This window comes from Pithys albifrons, chromosome 4 (assembly GCF_047495875.1).
Source record: "Pithys albifrons albifrons isolate INPA30051 chromosome 4, PitAlb_v1, whole genome shotgun sequence".
Lineage (NCBI taxonomy): Eukaryota > Metazoa > Chordata > Aves > Passeriformes > Thamnophilidae > Pithys > Pithys albifrons.
In genome coordinates, this window is record NC_092461.1 from 39,652,666 (window position 1) to 39,677,023 (window position 24,358).

Here is a 24,358-nt window from a genome sequence, read left to right on the forward strand (position 1 = left end):
GCATTTAGAAGGAGATTTAGTTCTGTTTAAAGGGACAATAAAATAAAGAACTTCTAAGAACAGTCCTGGATTGTAGGGGTTAGAACATTCCCTGGGATGGAGGTGTGAAGTGGTCATTTGACCCCAAAACTTGGATGTCAAACATTTGCCAAGCACATCTGCTTTGTATGACCTATTTATAGCAATGAGAATTTCTTCTGATCTTAAGATCTACAGAGTTTGTGCAAGTTACTCACTTGTGTCTTTGGAGATGCAGTGAGATGCCGTGTGTAACTCCTGCAAAGTGACTACATTAAAAACATAGGCTCTGGATTTCCTGGCACCTAATTCCTTCAGTAATGTTATTTAGGATCCTGCATATGCTGTTTTGCATGCCCAGAACTACCCCAAAACATTACTGAGGCTGTACAGGTGGATACCTGTTCACAGGATTCCAGTGGCAACTGGAGTTTTGCACTTCCCCATACTTTCTTTCCTTTTTTTCTTTCCTTTTTTCTTTCCTTTTTTCTTTCCTTTTTTCTTTCCTTTTTTCTTTCCTTTTTTCTTTCCTTTTTTCTTTCCTTTTTTCTTTCCTTTTTTCTTTCCTTTTTTCTTTCCTTTTTTCTTTCCTTTTTTTTCTTTCCTTTTTTTCTTTCCTTTTTTTCTTTCCTTTTTTTCTTTCCTTTTCTTTCCTTTTTTCTTTCCTTTTTTTTCTTTCCTTTTTTTCTTTCCTTTTTTTCTTTCCTTTTTTTCTTTCCTTTTTTTCTTTCCTTTTTTTCTTTCCTTTTTTTCTTTCCTTTTTTTCTTTCCTTTTTTTCTTTCCTTTTTTTCTTTCCTTTTTTTCTTTCCTTTTTTTCTTTCCTTTTTTTCTTTCCTTTTTTTTCTTTCCTTTTTTTCTTTCCTTTTTTTTCTTTCCTTTTTTTTCTTTCCTTTTTTTTCTTTCCTTTTTTCTTTCCTTTTTTCTTTTCTTTCCAGCCTGGGGTAACTTGTTTTCTGGTGTTCCATGGTTCTGTCTGGGTTTCCCTGTTTGGTTCAGTTTGTTCTGCTGTGCAGGGGCCATTGCTTGTTTTTATTGGAAACGGGCTTACCTGTGGTTTTTTGTTTTCAGTTTCTGTGGGTTTCTCTGCTTTTTACATTATTATTGTGGCCCTACCTGTTTCCTGCAGCATTTTCAGCATATTTGCATTAAGATGGATGCCTCGGAAATGTGTATCTTGAATAATGCCCTCTTTTCTCAAAAGGACTGATAATAACAAGAGATGAGCAGGATGCAGTGTTCTTCTTGATTGTTTAAATGGGTTTAGGCCTCTAGCTAAGGTTATGTTACTCTTTCTTGATCCCTAAAAAGCTCAAGTGCTCTTCTTGTAGCACATACGGACATTTCTGTGGTTGTATAGGAAGGAGTAAGGCAGACAAACTCGTTTCTGCCATGTAAAGAAGGTGTCAAACTAGACAATCCTGAAAGCCTTGTTTTTAAAGCTCCACTTCCCTGGCCATATTAGTTCAGGGTTTAATTACACAAAAGGAAGATTTCTTAAATGCAATATATTGGAACAAAGACCTTTCCATGCAGCAATGCATACTTAGTTTATTATAACTTATTTTCTCCTTTGTTTTCTGGAAACTTGTTTTAGATTTCAATTCTGTAGGTAGAGCTGCAACTCCTTAGAATATTTTAAAAGGTTCTACAGGGAGTTTGCTTTGTGGGAATAGTTGTCAAAGCCATCTCACTAGTTTAAGCTATAATGAAAGCCATTTTAATATTTTTATGAGGCTATTTTTAGACTCATTTATGCTGAAGGAAGTGTAGGAGTAGAGTTGCTTTGGCATGAACATGAGGAACAGCATCCCTAGGTTGGATGGATATGTTCTCAGTGTAATTTATTGGTTAATTAAATCTGTTGGGAAAGTCTCTGTGGGAGCACTAAACAGTGATAGCCTTGTATGAGTTTAAGTATCTGTGAGCCACCTTAGTGTAGCCAACTGGACAGGCTGATTTTGGAGAAAAAGTAGTTTCTAAGCTCAAAAAAAGCTGTTTGGTTTATCCTATTAATAGCCATGTAGTGCATAAATCAGATTTTATTTTTTTCTAAGCATTAGGTTGAAACATGATTAGGAGATTATTCACTCCAGTTACCTGTCCAAGAGGCAAAGATAGCAAGTTTTGCCCAGTTGATGAGAGGACTGTGCTTTGATAACTATGTGTGAGTGAATGAATAGTGGGGACCAGTGCCTGCCATTTTAGGATTTACATAAGGAAAGCATCAGGCCAGAAAGCCTCTCAGGCTCTTTGTCTCCCTGCCCTTTTGTTTCTTAACCAATGTCTCCATGTCCCATAGACAGGGAGAAGCTTGTCTAGCTTAACCTCTCCTCCCTGGTCATCTGCTTCACCTTGGTTTTGAAATATGTCTGTGCTGCTGACCACAAAAGTAAAACTTGGCTTTGTTTTGAGTTTCATCTTGCAGTGGCTAGTCTCAGTTCCTGGGAGAAACTGGACCAGAGCTTCAAAGCATCAAAGTGATTCATGGCTAATTTTCTTTTTAAGGACCAGGAGGACCATTAGATCATCTAACCTGATTATCTCCGGAGGGCTGGTCTGGGCTCGGTCTGCTGCAAGGCTTCTGTTGGTCACAGCCATGGCTGAAGCCCTCCAGCAGAGAGAGGCGTGGGAATGGGCAGTGTGGAGTGGCAGGTGTGCTGGAAAATGCTCAGGGTGCATCTTCTTTGTGTATATATATATATATGTGTGTGTGTGTATATGTATATATATATATGGCCAAACTTCACGAACAAAGATTTGGGAAGGGCTCTCCCCACCTGGGTGTGTCCTTCAAGCTTGCGCAGTGGATTTTTTAGGTGAGGCACAGCGTGCGCAGAACTGACCCCACCATTTAAGTCCTAAGGTTCATTTGCCATGGCCGAGCGAGCTTGGACAGTGACAGTGAAGTCCTTGGGACTGTCTACAGCACCCGGTACTAACTGGGGCTGACCCTGCTCAGCATCCGAGATCTGACAGGATCGGATGGCAGGCATTGAACTGCCAGGGATGGTCCCCACTGAGACTCGAACTCATGACCTTGGGATTCAGAGTCCAGAGTGCTCTCCATTCCACCACGGGACTGCCCCTTTTTTGTATAAAACTATATGTAAAAAACAAACAAACAAAACACTTCAACCAAACTAGTACCCATAGGAAATCTTGCATGTATTGCCTTCCTTGACTTCTGAAGGAAATACAGACCTTGGGTGTAGTGGTGTCCATCATCTGTGGATTTTGCATAAAATTTACAGACCAGGGGAGACATCGTCCTGCCACATCCAGAACATGCAGGAAAACATACTGCCTTCTATAAATGTGTGACTGTCACAGTGCTCGTGGAAACAGCTGTGTCAAGCCATGGCCTGGAATGAAATGTCATGGCCAGGAAAGAGTGAGGTGTTTTGGAGAGACTGGTGACTCCCATTTTGCTGTGGTCAACTGCGGGAGCCTGAGTGAGACTGCAGTGGAAGATCTGCCTTTGGCCTGTTTAGCGCAGAGCTCTGGTGGCTCCCACTGGTGTTGGTGACTTTGAAATGCTCCCCAGAATTTTCAGCTTTGTACATCTCCTTTTTTCCCTTCCTATCTTAAATTCAGCTATTAAGATACTCACCCCTTTCCACCCCACATGTCAAATGAGTCTGTGACCTTTCCTGCGGAACAAGCCGAGCTGTGTCAGTGGGAGCAGGGCCAAAAGCGGAGGTTTGCATCTTCATTTTCTATGGACTTATTTCAGTAATGAAATGGATGGTGGTATTGGGTCACTTAACACTTGTGTATTTTGCAGTTTTTGTCAGTGAGAGGAGACAAAAAGCCCAGCTGCAGCAGCAGTCTTGGAAGCTGCAGGTGTGAGCTTGTCTGGAGGATGCCAAACTGCCATCTGTGGTGAGGCTTTGTGGTGCTTTTTTTGCAGTCCACTTGCCTAGAAATGAGAGCAAGAATACAAAATAACAGGAATAACTGAAGATAGCTTTCCTCCTGTTTCTGCTGCCTTGATGGTTCAGTCAGAAGGCTGTGAAAATGTAAAGGTTGAAATTGCATCAGGCTTAAGGGATGAATGTAGGAAAGCCCTACCAGTGTGTTGAATCTTTTAGATGCTTTCTTCCCATGTTGCTTTAAACAGGTTTCTCCTCTGCTCTCTAGAAGATGTGGAGAAATAGAAGAAAAGTTACATGTGTTATTTGCATAAAATGTACAAGGAGAAGAAAGCAGCAGAATATTGCTGTGCTTATTTATGTAGTTAATACCCATTTCTGTGCCTGTGCTCTGACATTTTAAAGCTAAATAAGTAGGCTAAGTAACCTTAAGCATTTGAAAAAGAAAATAAAAGTGTGATGGTTGCCATAATTAAGTACTTGATGCCCAGTATACATTTTAAATTGCTAATTCCCGTATGTTAAATTTTTCTGTCTGGTATGCAGCATGTCTGCTTGTTTACAGAATGCCTTGGAACTGCATGGATTACCTCACACTGTATGCAGAGTGGTTTATAAAAGTGAGGCATGTGTTGTTCTGACTAGAGAGATGTACTTGGAGCTGTGCTTTGGATTGCACAAATAATAGTTTCCAGGAATGGTCATGAGGATCAGCAGGAGGAGCTTTGAAGAGTGTGTGGAGGCAATATGATCTCTGGCTGAAGGGAAACCCTTTGCTGGTGGCTGGGTTGTTCAAGCTGCTCCAAAATGCAGAGCCTGAGCAGCTGTTTCCCCCAGACACCTTCCTGAAATAACAGAGAGAGGGAATCTAAGCATGCTGTCTTTCCTCTCCTTTCCTCATTATTTGCACTACAAGAAGGAGTTAGGCACTGAGAAACTGGTTTTCTTTTACAGTTGAAGACATTTGCATAGGGCAAGTTACGTTCACTGCTGTCTGCTGTTGAGACACTTCATTATGGAAGTAGAGGCTTTAAGCAGCTGTGAGACCAGAAATGCAGCACAATGCATTACTGACTGTATTTGTCATTCTCATCTAGAGAGAAAATGTGCTGATTACATTCAGCAATTTCTTTTTTTAGCTGGAGAGAAATGAGATGTTGGCCTTTATTCAGCTAGCTGTGTGTATTTGCAAATTGCATTTTTAACTATCTGGTCAGAAGTGATAGGCATTTAAAAATATAAAGAAGTTAGTATCTCACTATCTCTTCATGGAGTTGGCTGACTAGCTTTTTCATAACAACTAAATTTACATATTTATGGGATGGTCTTACACTTTGGGTAATTTTTTATTGCATTAAATTTAATTACATCAACTACTGTGCAGTGATTTTTCTTTTGGTAGAGGCTGAGAGATTTTCTGTATAACAAGACTTGAAAGAATTAACAGATCATTTTGCAACAGCTATCCAGCAGCTTGTACCATGGAATTTTGGTTCACACTCCAGACCACTCCAAGTGGATGTGTCCGCTATATCTGGAGTAAACAGCCTTAGACCTTGCAGATTTGCTTGTACTCTTTGCAGCTGCCAGACTGGCAGGGGATATTTTTACTGTATAATATTTGAAATAGTGTCTAAAAGTTACTTTTTTCTCCTGCATGTCAGTCTCAGCTAGTTATTCACTTTAGAGCATGTCTTTCAGTGGTAAGCATCCTATTTTGGGGGTTAAAACAGACAACTTCAACTGCTCTGGTTTGTATCCAGTTCCTGTGACCTGCACAGTTTAGTCTGTACAACAGGCTATGACCTTCAAGTGTCTCACATTATACATTCCCAATGGGTCATAAGCCCACAGGTGATGCAACCTGTCATGTGCTGTAAAGGGACTGGAAATGAGCTATTATTGTAAGGCTTCCTTGAAGGGAGGTGTAGCTCCTGCAAGTGAGCAGATGGAAATGACTCCTGTGGTGCTTTCATGGATCTGCTGGATTAATTACTGTAATAAGCAGGAAGAAATTGTGGATCAAGACAGGATGCAAATAGTGGAGTATCACAGTATACCCATTTCCCAGCTGGACTGTTGTCTTTCTCCACGCGCAGGGTTTGAGGATACAAGTAGGAAGTGTGGTGCTCTTGCATAATCGCCTGCTTCTGGCATGCAGGACCTCTGTGGCAGTAAATCGCAGTCACCTAGTGGTTCAAGGAGCTGGTTGGTAAAAGGTAGAATTACACAGATCTACAGAGATTTGTATCTCAGGATTGAGGCTCAGTGCTTTACTTTAAATGAGATGCTCTGCAGAAAGAGTTAGTGCTAAATCCAAACATCTGCCATGCTTTAAGCTCTGTCAAGGCACTGACCTTGCCAGTTGCAAAATGACTCGAAAACAAGACTAGGCTTAAACTGTCTTTGGAGGTGGATGAGGAGCAGGGAAGCTGAGTGACAATGCAATTGCAGGTCAGTAACTGGAGGTTAATAGCTGACAGTATTTTTAATGAACTTTCTGATTTCAAGACCTTTGAAACAGTGCATGCATGGCTGAGCACTGTGTGTGTCTGGGCTTGTCTTGGAGAAGGAGAGGTTGTGGCCCTGCTCCCATCAGAATAACTGCTTGAGAGCCCCTAGCCCTTCCAGTTCCTGACACACATACACCATGGAAATAACTGAAAGTGTAGAAATTTAATCCAGAAACATTGATTTCTTTTAATCCACAAATCTTATAGCATCAGTGTTTTGTTTCCATTAACATAATGCAAAACACGGGTCTTGCAGTTTTCCAATAGCTCTTAGTGGTACGGTAATAGCTCAGACACATTTCATTCAAATTAAAAAATACAGGGTCTGTTTATAAACCTCCAGAGCTGGTTTATTGCACAGACACTGACTGTGTTAATTGGGAGAGTGGATTGGATATTTAACTCTTAATTCCTATGAATAAGGTTTTTCTTAGCTAACCTCATTTCAGTGGAAGTGGGAGAGTTGGGGAGAAGAAAGAAATGGGAGGGGGTGTTCACATTTGGGGGTGCAATTTTTTTCAAAAAAAGTTAAATGTTATGTGGGCTAAATAATGCACATAGAGAAGGTGGATTTTTGTAGCTGCTGGAATAAACATGGTTGTGACCCTTTGAGATGAATAACAAGTTGCAATTCTAAATTTAGCACTTTGCAATTAAGGAACCTCCCTTGCTAATTTTTAGCCACTGACTGGAATAAGGGCTGTGCACTGAGAATGTATCCCTTAAAGGTTGGCAGTTCTGTTTGTGACTATGTGATGCTGTGTGATATTCTATACAAGGCTCAAATGAATCAGGATGTTTCTGGGGCACCATTCTGGTGTTCAGGGATACCCAATGCAAGTTCTTGAATTCATCACACATTTTGATCTTTGTGCTTGCATGTTTTATGTTTTCCAGTTGGTAGCAAATGTAATTTTCATATGTGCAAAGGATGTAGTAATGCAGTAGTTAAATGAAAAATCCTGGGAAGGAGAAAGTTATTGGTTGCTTTATAAAATATTTTCTCATAAACATTACTGGCAGAAAGTACTGCAAACTTAGAACTACATAAGAAAGAATTTTTCCACACCCTTTTTAGCATACTTGGAAATTGTGTTTTGACACAGCAAGTGTCATAACCTACTAATATATTCACTCTTACAGAGGACAGAATATTAGAGTCATTTAAGTTAGAAAAGACCTAAGATCATTGAGTCCAACCATAATGTTTGGGATTGTTAAAATTTTTCTCTCTGTGAGTTCTGAAGAGAGATGTGTTGTTTATAAGTGGCAGTTCCTGATTTAAAAATAAAACAAACCTTGAACGAAATGTCTATCTTGCATCTAACATACATGTCAAAGGAAAGGCCCTCTGCTAATTCAGACAGGATTTGTTCCTGCAAATTAAACCGAGAACAGGGTTAAAATAACTGGTTTTCCAGCTATAGATTTTTGTTATTGTTGGCTTCACAGTTTCTTCAGACATGATGGTCAGACAAAGACAAAATGCAATGTGATTATTTATGTAAATAAACATCTCGCCTTGGTGATAATGGAGAAAATCTCGTCACTTCCGTATTTTCACTGCTTAACTTCAGGTGAAAAAAAAAGTGATTTTTTTTTTTCTTAACACTCATTCTGCACATCTTTTTCGGACTCTGTAAATTGATAGAGCACATCTGTGCTACTTGAGAACAAAAAAGGATGAAGTCATAGTCCCCAAATAGCTTGTAGGATGAAAATGCTGAAGACAGCCTTCTTTTCATCTCCTCTTGTACAGGATTCTGGAATCTTGGCTTTGATTCTTCAGGCAGAGTCTTCACAATATCCACATCTGGGCTATGAATGTAGCTGAGAACAGATCTGCTTTAGATCTTCATGACTAATAATAACTTCAAGAAACAAATGCTTTTGGTGGAAGAATGTTTGTGTGGTCTCTAAAACAGACCAAGTTAGGACAAAAAGGAAAATCCCTTAGTATCCAAATAGCCATAACTGGTATTAGATGCCAGAGTTGTTCAAGCAATTTTCTCTCAGTTGACAAAGAATTTATTTTTTAACTTCTCTATAAATCCCACAGTGAAAATTCCTGTCTCATCTTTCTTTTGTGATATCTGCATATCCTCACAGATAATCTGCTTTGTATTCAACATAGTCTCTGTTTTAAAAAGGACATTTTGCAGAGCTCATTGTTTCCTTTCTGTAATAATTTATTGCGCCCTTTTCACTAGCGTACATTTTTAATCATATTTTCTTGGTAAAAGGATTTTGCCTATTTAAATAACTCTGTTCAATTTTTCTTAATGACTGGTAAAAGACGAATCTGTTTTTAACTGCTAATTACTTTCAGTACACCTGCGTCTTGTAAAAATACCAGGAATAACCAAAATATGACTACTTCAGGCACAGGAAAACCTCATAATTTAAAAATTTGAGTAAACATATCAAACACATTTCGGGTGGGAGGAAGAAAAAACTGATGATTGGACATTTTTATTTTTAAATGTCATGTGGGTTGTGCTTAGTTGTGAAATAGTGACTAAAAATGAGAGGAGGAAAAGAGATTGGCAATGTTTCCTCATTCTTCTAAGAGGAAGCAGCATCACAGAGCTGACCTGGGAATGTGTGCCAAGGGATGACATGAGTGTCTTGGATTCAAAGGAATGGTCTTCACATTGTCTGAGGGGGCAGGGTGAGGCTGGGAGGAGGAATTCAGGATTTCCAGTGTTTGAACAGAATAGGAAACAAGTCAAAGAGAACCTTCTGATGAAACATGGAGGAAGTCAAGGTGATAGCAAACTCATTGAGTTGCCTTCAGTGTGAACTGGTCCTGGGTGCCTGAAAGAAGGAAAAAAATGCTAGTTGGGTTGGAATGTTCTACACTGCAAGAGAGGAAACACTGGAAATTGGCAATGCCTTAAGTGGTCTGGGGTGTTTCACATCACACAGTCCTATCTGCACTGCAAACAGGTGTGTTCAGTGGTAAATTCATAGCTCCAAATTCATTGAAGTTTATGGGCTGTAAAATCCCATGCATTGATACAGGCTTGGGGAAGAAGGGCTTGGGAGCTGCTCAGCAGAATGGACCTGGGGGTGCTGGTAGCTGGTTGTGTGGATATGAGCCAGCATGTGCCCACGTGGCCAAGAAGGCCAATGGCATCCTGGCTTGTATAAGAAACTGTGTGGTCAGCAGGACCAGGGCAGTGATTGTCCCCCTGTGCTCAGCACTGGTGGGGCTGCACCTCAAATCCTGTGCTCAGTTTTGGGCCTGTCAGTTCAGGAAGGACATTGAGGTGTTGGAGCGGGTCCAGAGAGGGGGAGCAGAGCAGGTGAAGGGTCTGGAAAACAAGTCATTTGAGGAGCAGCTGCAGGAGCCAGGGATGTTTAGCCTGGAGAAGAGGAGGCTCAGGGGGAGAAACCTCATTGTCCTCTACAACTCCCTGAAAGGAGCTTGGAGTTGAGTCTGGGGCTCCATCTCTTCTGCCATGTCTAAAGTGAAAGGGTGGGAGAAAATGGCCTTACGTTGTGCCAGGGGAGGTTCAGATTCGATATTAGAGAAGAGTTTTTCACTGGAAGAGTGGTCAGGCATTGCAGTAAGTTCCCCTGGGAGTCACCATCCCTGGAAGCATTCAAGAGATGTCTGGATGTGGCACTTGGGATTGGTTCAGGAGTGATTATGGTGGTGCTGGGTTGATGATTGGACTAGGTGATCCTGAAGGTCTCTTCCAACCTTGATGGTTCTGTGAAAATCAAGTCTGGCTCATTTGGTTCACATTTATATTAAAAAAAATAGTAAGTAGAAGTAAAGATCTAAAATTCAAGCCTTAACCTGCCGTTTCCTGGATTAAGGGCCATCTGTTGCCAGTGGATGTGGTGTGAGATGGCCCTTGGTAAGATACCCTTTATAAGAGCATGCCTTGGTGCCACACCTGGTTTGTTGGTGCCATTTTTAGAGATAAAATGACAGTCCATACAGCTGCTCGGGCACCCAGTCTGACATCCTGCATCTCAGGTTTTGGAGGAAATGCTGTAATTTAGCCTTTGTGGAAGTAAAATGCCGATCTGTACCTACATAATTAAGAGTATACAAATTCTTTTGACTTCTCATTCCCTACGTCCACTCAACAGTAAAAGTTCAACATCTTAAAACAGGGAGACAGAAATATGGGGGTGAAAGAAGTAAGAGTTAAACAGATATGGGAATGTAGTGATAGCAGATTTTTTAAAGAATTAAGTGGTTGGTTTGTTCTGCCTTACTCATTTAATTACAGCAATGTTTTAAACTTATTTGCAGTGAAGTAACCGGTAACAGACATGTTTAGGTTATATTTTTTCCAGAGACAAGTCCCTGCAAAACAGTGTATTTGCTATATTTTTACACACCCACGTAGGTGTAATAGGTGTCTACCTTTAGTTTCAGATACTTGTTGAACAACCAAAAAGGGTTTCTGGAGTCTTTGACACATTTAAAAAACAGGGCTTGAATGGGAGGCTGAGGTTCATGTTGGTCATGCAGGACAGAGTAGTGAGTTTGTTACCAAACTGTATAACAAAGGATGAGAATTTGGGAGATTATTTTGGAGGCTTCCCAGGCATGTAAAAGGAATGTTCAATTCTTCTACTTCAACATAAACTCAATTTTCAAGTTCCTGTGGAACTTGGGTTCCTCCCAACCTCCCCCTCAATATTCTGTTGGATCTGAAATTATTGATATTTCAGTAAAGGGAAACCTTGGTGTTTGATGTAGCTGATGTTTAGTTGCTGCTGAACATACACATTTTATCAGAACTAAAATAAGGCTGAGGTAACACAGTGGCATAGTTAGTATTAAGGAGGAGAATTCAGGTGCAGTTGGGCTTTTGCTGTCATTATCCATTTTCACATGTTACAACCAGAAACATTTTGGCTTCCTCTGCCAAGAAGCAGATTAGTTTATGTTGCTCCAATTGTGAAATTAAATTTTCCTTTTAAAATACTGCATCATAAAGTTCTGGTTCACAGTCAGGAAAACTTTCTTCTGAAGTATTTTGACCGTCTATCCCACATAAAGAGAATGGGAATTGAGTAGATATTAAACAAAGCAGCATCTGAACACATAATTAGTCCCCCAAGCCTCAAATAGAAAGCCACTTGAAAGCTTATATTTTCTTACTCCATTCTGAAGCCAAACAAGTGTCTAACAACAGCATTAATTCTGGAATTTGGAACTGTTTTTTCACTACCATAAAAAGGTACACTCAATGACCATTGACACAGTTGCAGCCATTCCAGCAGTAATTTGCAAAAAAAAAAAATTTTTTTAATTGTGCAGTTAGTTAATTTGCGAAAGGAAAAGAACTATTTTCAGAAACTGAGAAGGGAGGGTTCAAATAGGTCTTCTGTTTTATGGATTAATTACTGACTATCCCTTTAGTTCTGAGGGGTCATTTTATTTTCCTGTGACTGTTTCCAAGAGGAAAATGAACTCCTGGGAAGGAAGCTATAGAGAAGCAGTTTTAACAATGGGACACAGGGAATATATTAATCTAAACATGAGTGTATAAATGGCATGAAACGTGTTCTGGAAGATACCCCTTGGATGGAGGTATCCTGCACTTGGTGGCAGAAAGCTGCATCCTGTTGATGTCAAGCAACTGTAAGGAAATACTGCTGGCTTCTTAAAATAGGATTAGAACAGGCTGTGTGGCTTCCATGCAAGTGTGTTGTCCTTGACTTGCTGAGACTGATCACTTCATGAAGAATCCAGGGAAAACCCTTGCCTCTCTCCAAGGAGCTCAGTTTCTGTTCCCCCAAATGCCCGTGTGTGTGGTTGCCAAGGGGCTGATGCCAGCTGTCTGCAGCCTGACTTGTCTCCTCCTGTGAGGCTCTTAGCTGGTGAAACAGTTCCCAGTGCCTTTAAATATAGTAACACCATGAATAGTGAAACTGGAGGGAGTATAAACTGACAATATTTTTGCAGGAGTAAAGCCTTGGTATCTAACCATCTTGTTTGCTTCCTACAGACTAGCAGGGTTTGATTTACATGGGTGGATGTATCCCAGTATTCTTTTTCACATTGCCTAACTTGCTTGCTGAAGGTGGCTCTCTGCTCCATAAGGGGTGGTGAGTGTGCCTCGTCTGTGTGCTTACACCAGTTAAATTCATTACCTTTAATATTCAAAAAATTATTTACAAGGAGTTGCACTTGATTAATCACATGGCTTTGGGAAAAATACCTGTGGAGTGCCTGATTATAGATAAACAGATTCGGTGCCAAGGCTTTATTGAAAATCCAGTTTTGTCAAAATGATTTGCACTAGATACCTGTAGCTTCAGTGGGACAGGGAAAAAGGCTTAGAAAGCTGGATAGTTCTCATGTGATCACGCTATCATGGGTGTGTTTAAACCTAAAATAGAGAAAGCACCAGAATAAACAGCAGTGGTGTTTATTGCAGAACTTTGTGTTCTGTTTGTGGTGCTAACACAGCAAGTAACGTGAAATGGTAGTGACAGGGGAGTCAGTATTTATGTAATTAGGTGATTTCGACAGTACTGTCCTTGTTGTCCAACTGCTGTGCTTGCTGCATGGGAACCCCACCTTATGCTATAGCACATGTTTTCATTTGTGTGTTTATGGGTGTATTTATTTATTTATTGCATCCAGGCATTAATTTGGGGACTTAAAATTCTGTGTAGCCAAACTTATGAATGATGTAGGTTGTCTTGACCAGATTTAACAACTTGTTTCTCTGTACCAATGACTTTAAAATCTTCCTTACAGTACCTGAAAAATAGGAGCTTGCTTATCTGCTTCCTGGGGGAATCACCATTTTGGCCTCTGTGGTCTTCGACATTATGACTCCAGCTTGTCATAAGATACAGCATCCCAAATATAGCCTGAAAAGATAAATGAGGTCTCTTCACAGAGGTAAAATCATTGGAATAAATTGGAAAATCCTATCCAAATTCTATCCATTACACTTGCCATTTTCCCATGGATTCTTGTATTCACTACTATTCACCACCTGGTTGGGGTGTTTCTAACTGAAGTTTTGGCCCACATTCTGGAGTTCACATTAAGGTGGGGTTATACAGGGAAAACTGACTTTCCTCCTTGTAATTCATGGTGATTCTTTGTTTGGTGTTTTGTTCTTAAGATTTACACTGTGCCTGAAGTTGGCATGTAAGGGAAAGTCAGGATGGAGTTGCTTTAGTTGGATGTAAACCTATGGTGTGATGCTCATTTCCCCTGCAAGCCCCCAACTCTGCTTCCCTAGGTCTCTTCTGTTCTCTGTGTTCCTCAGCCCTGGTGGGGATCCCACTGGTTTGGTGAAATCAGTATCTGCAGAGGTTACAAATGTGTTGAAAATTCTCTGTGTAAACATTTTGGTCATGTTTTTGTTCTAGCATTGATACTGTTGCCAAATACTATTATCATAATTGGCCAAAGGAAACGAGGGGCCCAGGCTTGTAACCAGAAATAGCAGCTCTTGTTAATGTACAGTGGTTTGTTGTGTCGATGGGTCTTGCTCCAGTGCTCTGAGAGGCAGCTGGTGTGTTGCTTGCTTTTTTAATGTTTGTATCAGAACAGGTTTGGGGAAAAGCAGAATTCACTCCTGGTCTCTGCTCTGGACAGGTGGTACTTGATTATCCAATAAGGGTTTGAATCAGAGGAGGGCTTTCATGTGATTGCTCTTGATGGGGAAAAGATACACTGAGAGTTTAAATAATTCATCCCTTTCTTTCAGTCACTTTTTTTCAGGTCTTATGTGTGTCTCCATTAAATTTTGCATGACTGCAGTGATGAGGGGAATGTGTTTCTGGCATTAGATGTAGAATGCAAACTATTTGGGATGGTAAGTGACCATGACTGGGTGTCCGGTGCTGTGGCAGCAGCTTGGTCTGCCCCATCCCAGCCCCTTGGGAAAGGAGAAGCTGGAGAAGGGCTGTGTCAGTTACTTCAACAAACAACAGCAAATAAGCCATCCTTGCAACAGGACTGGAAGGATTTAAGAAGGATTAAAGTTCACAATTTTAAAGCCATTTCAGGGTCTGTTCTGCCCCTGTATAACACTCCACACAGTGCTATATTTGTTTACCCAGTTGGTCAGTCTGTCTCACCCCAGTCTGAGAGGATTCCCCCCAAAATGCTTCTTTTCTTGTGCTCGTGGCTGACAGGAAAGCTAGACTGAGACTGTTTTGGGTTTTGTTGTGAAGCTGTAGTTTGTGGTTGCTCTCAACAACTCTCAAGGAGCTTGTTTCCAAGAGGAGCCGCTGCCTTTGTGTTCTCCTGTCAGGAGATTTTTTCCGGCAGAACTGGAAGGTTGTGGACAGTGGTGAGAGGTGGAGGAAAGTCATGGCCAGCCCCCTGGAAAGAGAAGGGTGCTGAGGAAAACTCCAGTCCTCTCTGGGGAACTGGTAGCTGACCCTGCAAGGCTCAGTTGTGTGCTGTAAACTTGCACTGGAGGAGCAAGCTGCTCTGGGCTTTGGAGCTGCTTCCAGCTGTGCAGTGATAGGCAGGAGAAAGTGTCTCTTGTATTTGAAGATGACTCTCACTGTGCACTGAAACTCACTTGATTTTTTGGTCTGAAATAGTACTGACGTGCATGTTGCATCAGTGCCTTCATGTGACAAATGAGATGGAGCAGTGGCTTTCAGTGCACCCCGAGTACTTCAGTGCACTTTCTGGAAGTTTTCACTTCCCTCAGAGATTTTCCTTGCCTTTGTTTTCAAAACAAAATATTGAGAAATTGAGACACAGCCTTTTCCCCACCCCAAAGAGTGGAAGCACTGATGCTGCAGGCAGAGGCAAGGGTGTTGCTTTGTGCCCATGTGCAAGGGTTTTGGGGAGTGACAGAGTTGAACCCTTTGGAACCCATGGAGCGTATGGCCAAACAGCTGTTGCCTATTTATGTCCTACAGCAGCTGCCTTCAGCCCTTCCTTCCACAGCACCAGCTGCTGGGGAAGCCACAGAGAAAAGCCTCTGTGCACCCACACATTCCTGTTCCTCCGACCCTCCTGCCTGTGGGTCCCTGGCTGTCTGACAGGCTTTGTTGCAGGTTATTAAAAGAGCACTCAAGTTTGGTGTGCTTGGGAAGTGCACCAGCGTTTCTGTTAGTGGTTGCTTTAAAATTTAAAAGTACAGATGCTTTATCTATGATAAGCAGCTTTTCTGTGAGTGTGAGATTCATTTACAGGCAACCATTCACATTAGTGGAAAAGTTGGCTTTCATGCTGTTTCATATCCATTTCTCAGCTTTCTCCCATCCCTGATGCTTTACTCGCTCTCTAATCCCTGGCCCCATGTCTGGCCTGGGAACTTATAATTTATTTTAAGTTCCTTTTAGCCCCCATCCATTCAAAATACTGCATTTTATTTTAACCAGATGGGAATTAACTAGCTGGATCCACTTGAGGGCTGTTTCCAGTGGCTCGTGGTATTCCCTAGCTCAGTATTGAGATTGTATGGCTTTGTTCCTGTGTTTGCAGGGAATATCCTTCTGTGTTAAGGACTGAGTAAGTACTTTCCTCTGCTGAGTCTTCTGACTAACTGGTGAGAGAAAGCCTGGTTTCAGTAAATCACGGGAAGATGATTTATCCTGGCAGAGTTTTGATGTGGTGTTACACTGGCACAACGAAGCTATTGAACACTGAATTACGCCACTGCTGATTGGGATCAGTGAGCCGCCTCCTAATACTCTGGTTTGGTCATGGGACAAAACCCAGCAGTAGAGATCTGTATTTCTTCACTGCTGTTTTAAAATAACCCAAATGAAGGAGTTTGAGCTTACTTGATGTGCAGATCCCTTTGAGCCAGAAAAGCAGGGCGGCAACACAACTGAGCAGTGACTTGTGCTCTCAACAGGGCTGTAGTCCTGTGACTGATGCAGTTTGAGATATTTTTAGTGTTCTTCCTTGAGTTGTTTGCCTGGTCCTCTCTGCACTTGGTTAGTGCCATGAAGGTCACACGAAGACATTAGTGGTAAAGAGTGCTGAGAGGGCCAGCTGGTCGGGATGGCACTCCACCAGCAATGCTCCTGCTTTTGAGATAGAGGGGTTGGGAAGGGCTGAGAAGTACTGGCATGCTGCTTTCAAGATATCAAACCCAGCTTTCTTCATACCTCTAAGCGAGGGAATAGGTATGTGCCAGGGAACAAATCCAGGCATCAGAAAAGCAACGATGTGGTCAGTTTGTCTGAAACGATTAGGGAATAAGTACAGTCTGCAACCTAATGGTCAGGATCTCTTATCTCTCATACTTGCTATTCAGCAGGGAGTAGCAGTACCCTTGCTATGAACTGGGCAAGATTGCTATGACTGAATATATGGACAAAGGGAAACATTAGGAGGCTCTCCTTTCTGAATCAGTAGCTGGACTCCCCTGTAATTAGGTTCCCTCAAGTGTTTGTTTTTCTGCTTCTTATCTTTCATCTTGCATTGTGAGTGCTAAAATTGCTGTTGGTGGGAGTTGAAATTAATCTGTCCCAAGGACTGCTGCTGTCCTTACACAGTGCTACTGTTTAGGTGACTCTGGGAACTAAATTGTGTGGCAACTTCTCATGAAAAGACCCTGAAACTTGCGGAGGTGACCAGGACTGAAGGGGAGTATGCAGCTGAAGGTATATAAGACTGACTGTGTCTCAGGAAAAGCCTCTCAGAAAAGTGGGGGGAAAATGAATAAAATAAGTTGCCAAAATCACAGTTTATTTGCTTTCTTTTTGCCTGACTACAAGGAAAGGTTACTTTTGAGGGTAAATAAGAATGCAAGTCATAATTTGGGGGGTTTTGGTGTGTGTTAGGTATTGAATGACGTATACTGGACTACTTTCAAAGTACATATTTGCAAGAACCATGAGTGAATTGTCTTGATTTACCTTGCAAAACAGTCACTCTCCATATGTCCTCCTGCCTGGACCTGCCTCATGCAAGGGACATTCAGTAGAAGCACTTGACTGTCAACTATTCCCTCTGCTTCCCCTCCTTGTTTGTTCTTCTCTCCATTTACCTATGTTCACTTGAGGGATGAGAGATGTTTTTCATTTTTTGGAAACTTCTGGCTGTGCCGTTGAGTCTGTGGTTTCCTGAAGAATGGTTGTGTGGGGTTTCTGAACAGCTGCTCAGGGCAGACCCCGACACACCAGCCTTGCAACTCTTTCCATTACACTATTGGCGTTTCCCCTGGAGGCAGGACAGCTATCTGTCTAATGGAGTGACACATTTTTCAGCACTGTCAGTCCTTAAATATCGAGTACATAAATTAATAGACAGCAGGTGAATGTTTCTTCAGAAGAAAGTTTAATGTCATGTAGCTCTTTGATGCACTGCCTCTGGCGCAACTGCCTTGTCATAAAACCTGACATCATTTGTTCACTTGTCTCTCAGAATTATTTGCTGCTTTTCAGGTTTGCTAATTATAAGTGACGTTACACGTAGTCTGATATGAGCTAGAATTACAACTTTAAGATTGACTGCACGTAAAGAAAGCACGTTTCACTTGGAGACGGTGCAGCCTTCGTCAGTGTATCCGGCTGTTGATTGACGAATAGCTGAAGGGATGGCTTATTAGGATTACTCTGACTCCAGCATTCAGTACAAATAGATCTCTTTGAGTAGCATGGCTCTGCCACAGGAGCCTTTCATCGAATGACTTGAATGGGCTTTCTGCTCTGTAGAGTCACTGCCTTAATCCAGTGATGCAGGTGTGAAACCACACAGCAGACTGAGGAGCTGCAGTGTTTGTTGTGTGGAGGCTGAGTTAGCTAAACTGCTGTGCTTCCTCAGTTGTGGAGCATGAACCTGTAACCTTTGTGTGAACAGTTTCTCCCAGTGAAGATTTTTATTCTAAACGCAAAAAAGGCAAGAACGAAAGCCCCACATTTTTCCCTCAGTGTAACAAACAGTTTGGAATAGTGATGTGAATGAGCTGTTTGTACAGCATGTCCCCAAAATGCTGTCAGTTGGATAGGAAAAAGTGGGTTAGAAAATCAGATGTTCAGATCAAATCAGATCCCTAGACAGAAGCAGGGGCTCTTAGTGGTGCATGCAGTGAGATAGCTGCTGACTGCAGTTGAGGGTGAATGTAGATAAACCTTTCTTGCTCTAACTTGCTGCAGGATAGGTGGCTTAGTAAGCCATAGATGCAGATGTTGGCTCCCAGGAGTTCCCAGTGGTTGTTTGACAGAGGTACTATGGAACAGGGTGTTGTAGCGTTTTCTTCCTCTCTCCTTGTTCAACCACAAACTTTGAAGAGGTCTGAAAAAATCTGAAAGGGAAAAGTTTTATCACTGAGCTGCCCCTGTTGGAAAAATCTCAGTGTTGAGCAGATAGCTGTCCTTATATATGAGAGCCTTTGATCTGCAGCTATTGCCCCCCAAGACTGCAAACATCATGTGAATGCATCAATATAAAATGGAGTGCTTTGCATCCTATGGAGCCCAGTGTTCCTCCAGTACTGTGCCTGTCCTTGGCCTTCAGCCTGCTTTATCTGGACTGCCTGACTCTTTATATGGTGATGCTCTATTGCATGTGATTTTCCAGAAAATAAGTATCAAATATTTTTCCCTATATTTAAGTAGGTCAACCATTAATCTAATTGATTAACTTGGTAGCTAGTCAATTAAATTGATTTATTCACATAAGGGGGGCATATGTACCCACTGTATTGGTGGAATTTGCTGTGTAGTTTTGTATAGAGGAATTGTGAAAAGCTTGGCTGGGCAGAACCTCAAGGGGAAAACCCGAAGCAGCCAAAACCTAATAAGGAAGGCATTGCAAAAAGCAGTTGAATACTGAGGTATCATCTAAAAGCAAGGTCAAAGATGTTTTGACCTGAAATTTCAGGCTGTTAGCTCACAGTTACCTTCATTGAATGGTGAAAGTTTGAAGGTGTTACAAGGCAGTACTTTCCTGGAAACTAAACCATGAAATGCACTCTGTTCTGACAAAGGAGTCACTACAAGATAATATTTGAAAGATTAGTTCCTTCAGGGAGTTCAGCAGCCACTGCACTTTCATACTGGAAGCCTGAAGTAGCTGTAACAGCTTGTTCATGTTGTTGAGGAATGCACAGTGTATTATGGACCATCATTCAAAAGTTGTCATGAATTATCCATTGAAAAGTGCCCTCAGATAGGAGCCCCTTGATGGTTGGTTAGTATAATTAATACAAGCATCTTGCTGCAGCTTTACATTTTGGTTTAGCAGCTTCTCAATTTGAGAAGAGTCTTGGGACTGCCTAGGTTTCAATTATCTCCCTGATGCTGGAGGTGGGGTTTTAACTTGATTTTAATTGTGTTCCTCAAGGGAAATCCAATGGCAAGCAATGGTTAGGGTTGTGCAGGCAGCGTAGCTCACACCAGACATCTGACCCAAAGCAAATCTGCCTTTAAGGAGTTAAAAGTGCTATTCTATTTGCTTGCTATTTTAGAGAGTCCTTTTTTTTTAAGGTGGCCTTTGTGGCATGTTGCAAATGCAGAGTGTTATTGTATTCAAATAAGACATTCTATGGTTTTCAAATTTTTTTGTGAATCTTATGAAATATTTGATTAAAATAATTCCAGTACAGGAGAACCTAAAAACATGAACTGAATGTGCTGTAAACACTGAACAGCTAGAAGATAGCTCAATTTCTTAAATTGTAGTACCTCTTCACCACTGACATGGGCTGTGCTGCAGGCATGGTAAGAAAGTAAGTCTTGGCTGTAAAGATGATGGAATTAAGCAAGGCTGAGCCTTCAGCTCAGTGCTTTCTCTTTGGGCAGATGCAGCACTCAGGAGTTGCCATGGAATGAATCCCTTGGGAAACATCTTAAGCATTGCTATTTAGAAAGAATCATGTTGGCTTTGGAGAAAGACCAGGTAGAAGATGGAAGGGGCCGTGAGAACAGAGCAGACAGGTGCCCTTTCAGCTAATAAGTAGAGGCAACAGTTTCAGCCAGACTGTGGTCACAGATCAGATTGTGAGGATCGTCTTGGAGCATTCCCAATCTCACAGTGTTCATTTTTCCAGCGTCTCCCAGTGTGCTATTTAGTGATGCTGTGAATTGCTGCTGTTTTCTGTTCGTGGGAAAGAAGTGATGTGGAGTGATGACGTGGGGCATACAAACACCGTTGGTACTGCTGTGGGGGGAGGCACAGGGATGGCTGCACAGAGCCTGCTCTTTCATAGTGAGGAGATTGTGAGGGTGGAAAAAGGGAGGCAAGCAGTGCCTGGCAGTTTGGAGTTAATTTAAAGAATGCTTGGGGTCTTTTTGTTTTGTTTCGTTTTTGTCTGACAATGCAGTCTCCCAGTTTTCCTACACAATTTCACAATTAGAAATATTTCATCTCTGGCTTCTGCATGCACTTCTGCGGTTTCTGTTGCTGTTTTTTGCCTTAGCAGGTAGCATGGCCTGTTATCCTTCATGCTGAGTAGGTAGGTCTTCAGTATTCAGAACATGAGGAACTGGGATAAGACTCGGCTCTCTTTATTTGAGCAGGAAAGCATCCACCCTTCTGAGAAACAACAGCACAATGCTGCAAATACCGTTGCTCCCAGAACCTCCCAGAATATGGTGGGTATTGATATCTTCTAATAAATGGAGCAAATCAACTTCATGTGCTGGCATTATGGCTGTATTTTAAGAGGAGAAATTGAGCTGGTGTTACCATGACCAGGTTTTTATGCAAAGCTTCCATTTGCCAAGCTCTTTCTCACTTATTTTATCAGCTGTGCCAGATCTTACTAAAACCCAAACAGTAGCCAACTCTGACTATTAGCTTAATGGTTTAATACCAGCTTCTCCATAAAGTAGAAGCAGCAGGTTATTTAAAACATGTAGGTCAGATTGGTCTGGTGTTTTCCAGTGAGATTATGTAAAGACATTATAATTACCATTATTATTAATAAAACTCTCAGGTACAGGACATGCACCTGCTGCAGGATGTTTTTTGTGTGTGTTCCTCTTTGCTTCCTGAACTTTTGTTGCAAAGTACACTCTGAAGAGATTTTTAACCATTACTTCCAAACTGGATATTAACATCAGAGTATTTCTGCTGACTCTTTTGCAATGATATTCTTGAATGTAAATGTTCCATGACGAGTCACTTAGCTTCAGGTTCAAAATAAAAATGTTTTCCTGTGAGAAATCCCTTACTTCTTCAGCAAGAGGGCTGAAGTATAAAACAAAAAGTAAAATGCATGCTAAGTAGCCAGCCCATCCCTGGTGTTTGGTTATCAAAGCTAATAACTGCAGAAAGTAAATTATTTAAAAGAGTTCTAATTCACTGTTTCTGCAAGAATATTACTTATAATTTAAGGTGCTTTGTCTGTTGGTGTAAGGACAGATTACTGTGTAATATACCTCCTGCATTATGGAAAAACTAGACTTCGTTAGAAATACAGGTAGAAAATACAGTTTATGAACATTTAGGGCTATTTGCTTTAAAACTCCAAAGGGATCCTTAAATATTTAGGGTAGCCTGTTTCCTGAGACAGTAAAATGCTTAGGTACCTTCTGTATGAAGTAAGGAAAAGGGCAATTTTTACATACGGAGAGGAGACAGATGCTCATCTGGGGAACCTCAGCGCTGCAGAAAAGGTCCTGTTAACAATCGATTGTGAACTCTGGTGTTCAAAGGGCAACAATTGAAACTCAAGCAAATCTTTCTACAAATCTGTCCCCTTGCTTAGTTGCTGTTAATTGGTTTGGTAATTGTTGTGACAGCTTTCCTTGGAAGCCGAAAGCCACTGCAATCTGGAAACAGCTTGTTAAGTTCTTGCCATTTTAACTGGCTGGCTTTAATATTACCAGTTCAGTGAAGAAAAGAGATTTTGGTGTGACTCTGTGAGGATAGAGACAGGTAACTGAATTTTACCAGTCTAAGCAAATGACAGTTGTTATGCTCTGTATTGGCAGTTTCTAAATTCGTAGCCCATTTAAAAAATAATTCTTAAGATTCACAGAAATAAAGACCTTATTTTTGTGTGTGTGACAGAGAGAGCAATCATGGAAAACTGCAGCACCCTTGGAGGAAGGAAACAGATGGCAGGAAGAGCTTCCACATACTTGACAGGCTGTAACAGACTTAAATGCAGGCAGTGACAAATGGCCACAAGATTGGGTTTTGCTGTAGCTATTGTTGTTTAGTCTTGTTAAAATGCCTGATGTGCTGTATGTTAGCAGTACCAGAGTTTTATGTCCTCTCTGCTTTGGTGGTCTGTATGTAGCTGCTGTAGCCACTGGGGTGCTATGAATGGGAATGAAGATCCAGGCACTTCTGTGAAAAATGAAATTTCTGCATATGACTAATAGCAGGACTTAATGTTGAGTAACAGCAAGGGAGAAGCGAAACTGAATTTAATTCCTACATCTAGGTTATTTCAGGCTGTCTGGCAAAAATGGCCATGTGAGGCTGGTAATTAAAAAAACAAAGTTTTTGCATTCATATGAATAATTCATTCCTCCACATTTCTCAAGTGCAAAGATATGGATGCTGGGATTTCCTGTCTTGGTAGCTTTATCAGGTAGAGAAATGCGGAGCGTTGGGTATTTTATTCCTCACTCAGACTACTGGGAACACTGGAGAGCAGGCTGCTGTGCAGCCAGTGCCCGTCCTCTAAACACAGTGCTCAATTTCATGTAATTGACTGTAACAAACAGTAGACTAATGTATACTGAGGCAATCCTATGGCTTGTGATAGGAGCTACCAATCTGTACTTCTGTGAGGCTGCTTGAACCTGAGTAACTAAACAAAGCTTCTCTTGCTTTTAGATACGGGTAGGGCACAGCTGTTTGTCCTGCCCAGGACCAGTCTGCCATTGTGCAGTAAAAGAACTGTGCTGCAATGTGAGGCTAAAGCTGTCAAGCCTCGGCACGAGGATGAAACTCTGCAGGGTTCTTTGGGCATGTGACTTCTCATTGCTTAAAGCCTCTAATACTTAACAGAAGTTTCCTCCTAGGAGTTTGCCAAGTGGTTTTTTAGGGCAGTTTAGCCTTTTTACCCTGGGTGCTGTTTTCTCCTCCACTAAACCGTCTTGTGGCCTGTCAGACCTTCTTTATGAGTTTGCTTTCAGCCACGAGGTAGAGTGTAATGTTACTCAAACTCAGCTCAGGAAGGAGCTGCTTTATTTCCAGGCGAGACAGAGCCTGGGCAGGGAGCTGGGCAAGCTGTGTACGTGACCAAGGACAGCTAAGTAGGCAGGTACTTAACATGAGCAAGCAGCTGAAGGAATGTGGACTGGGACAGATGACTTCGGGGTAATCTGAAGAACAGAGAAAGCAATAAAGTTGAAAAGTATCTGCCTGGGCTCAGAACCCTGTGTGATCGTACAGTTCTGGTTTTCACTATCTGGATAGGTCCTGAGTAATGGTGCAGTGCTGCCTGTAGTGATTGGCTTCACATCCACTGTGTGCAGCCAGAGCTTCTCAGCCTGTACCATTTGGGCTGAGGCACAGCCAGGGATAGATGGGATTCTATGCCTCAAGTTCTGAGAACTAGTTCTGGAAAATATGGCCAAAAGGAACTTCAGCCATTTCATTGCATACTGACTGTTGAAAGAAAACTTCTGGATGAGGTACTGCTAGTTCATGCTGAGTACCCAGACCCTGCTCAGCACAGGAAGTGTAGAACTGCCTGTAGGGAATGTCTTTGACACAACTTGGTCTTGCATCACTTAGGTATCTATAAGTGCTTCAAATAGTTAAGTGTGAATATGATAGCCTTCTCTGAGCAGGGAGAAAAAGCCCTAAGGAATTGCTCCTCTTTTGCAAAGGCTCAGTCAAAGGAGAAAGTTAAATGGCTGTGTCCTCACTTGACTTGCTGATGTAATATTAGACTGGACTGTAGGAAGAATCTGATGGAGCAACCATGATGATAGAAAGGACTTACCACAGGGATAAGTTGCTGTTTAGCATCTGATTGGAAAGGTCATGCAGTAAGATCTGATGCTTTGTGATTTGCATTACTGCTTGCTCCTTTTTTTGCAGTGGCCAAATTTAATGTTAGTCTAAAGTG

General features: G+C 41.6%; 1 protein-coding gene across 17 annotated transcripts in view; it reads left to right on the top strand.

Moving 5' to 3' along the window:
* Positions 1-24,358, top strand: part of MTSS1 (MTSS I-BAR domain containing 1) — a 128,557-nt gene that overhangs the window by 33,110 nt on the left and 71,089 nt on the right. Inside the window, exon 1 of one of the 17 annotated variants that reach the window (XM_071553860.1) lies at positions 13,257-13,290. The exons of the other annotated variants lie outside the window; for them this stretch is intronic. Within the exon in view, the coding sequence (XP_071409961.1) occupies positions 13,272-13,290 (19 nt within the window). The 5' untranslated portion in view covers positions 13,257-13,271. Of the gene's footprint in view, positions 1-13,256; positions 13,291-24,358 lie in introns of those variants that run through there. 17 annotated transcript variants of the gene reach the window in all.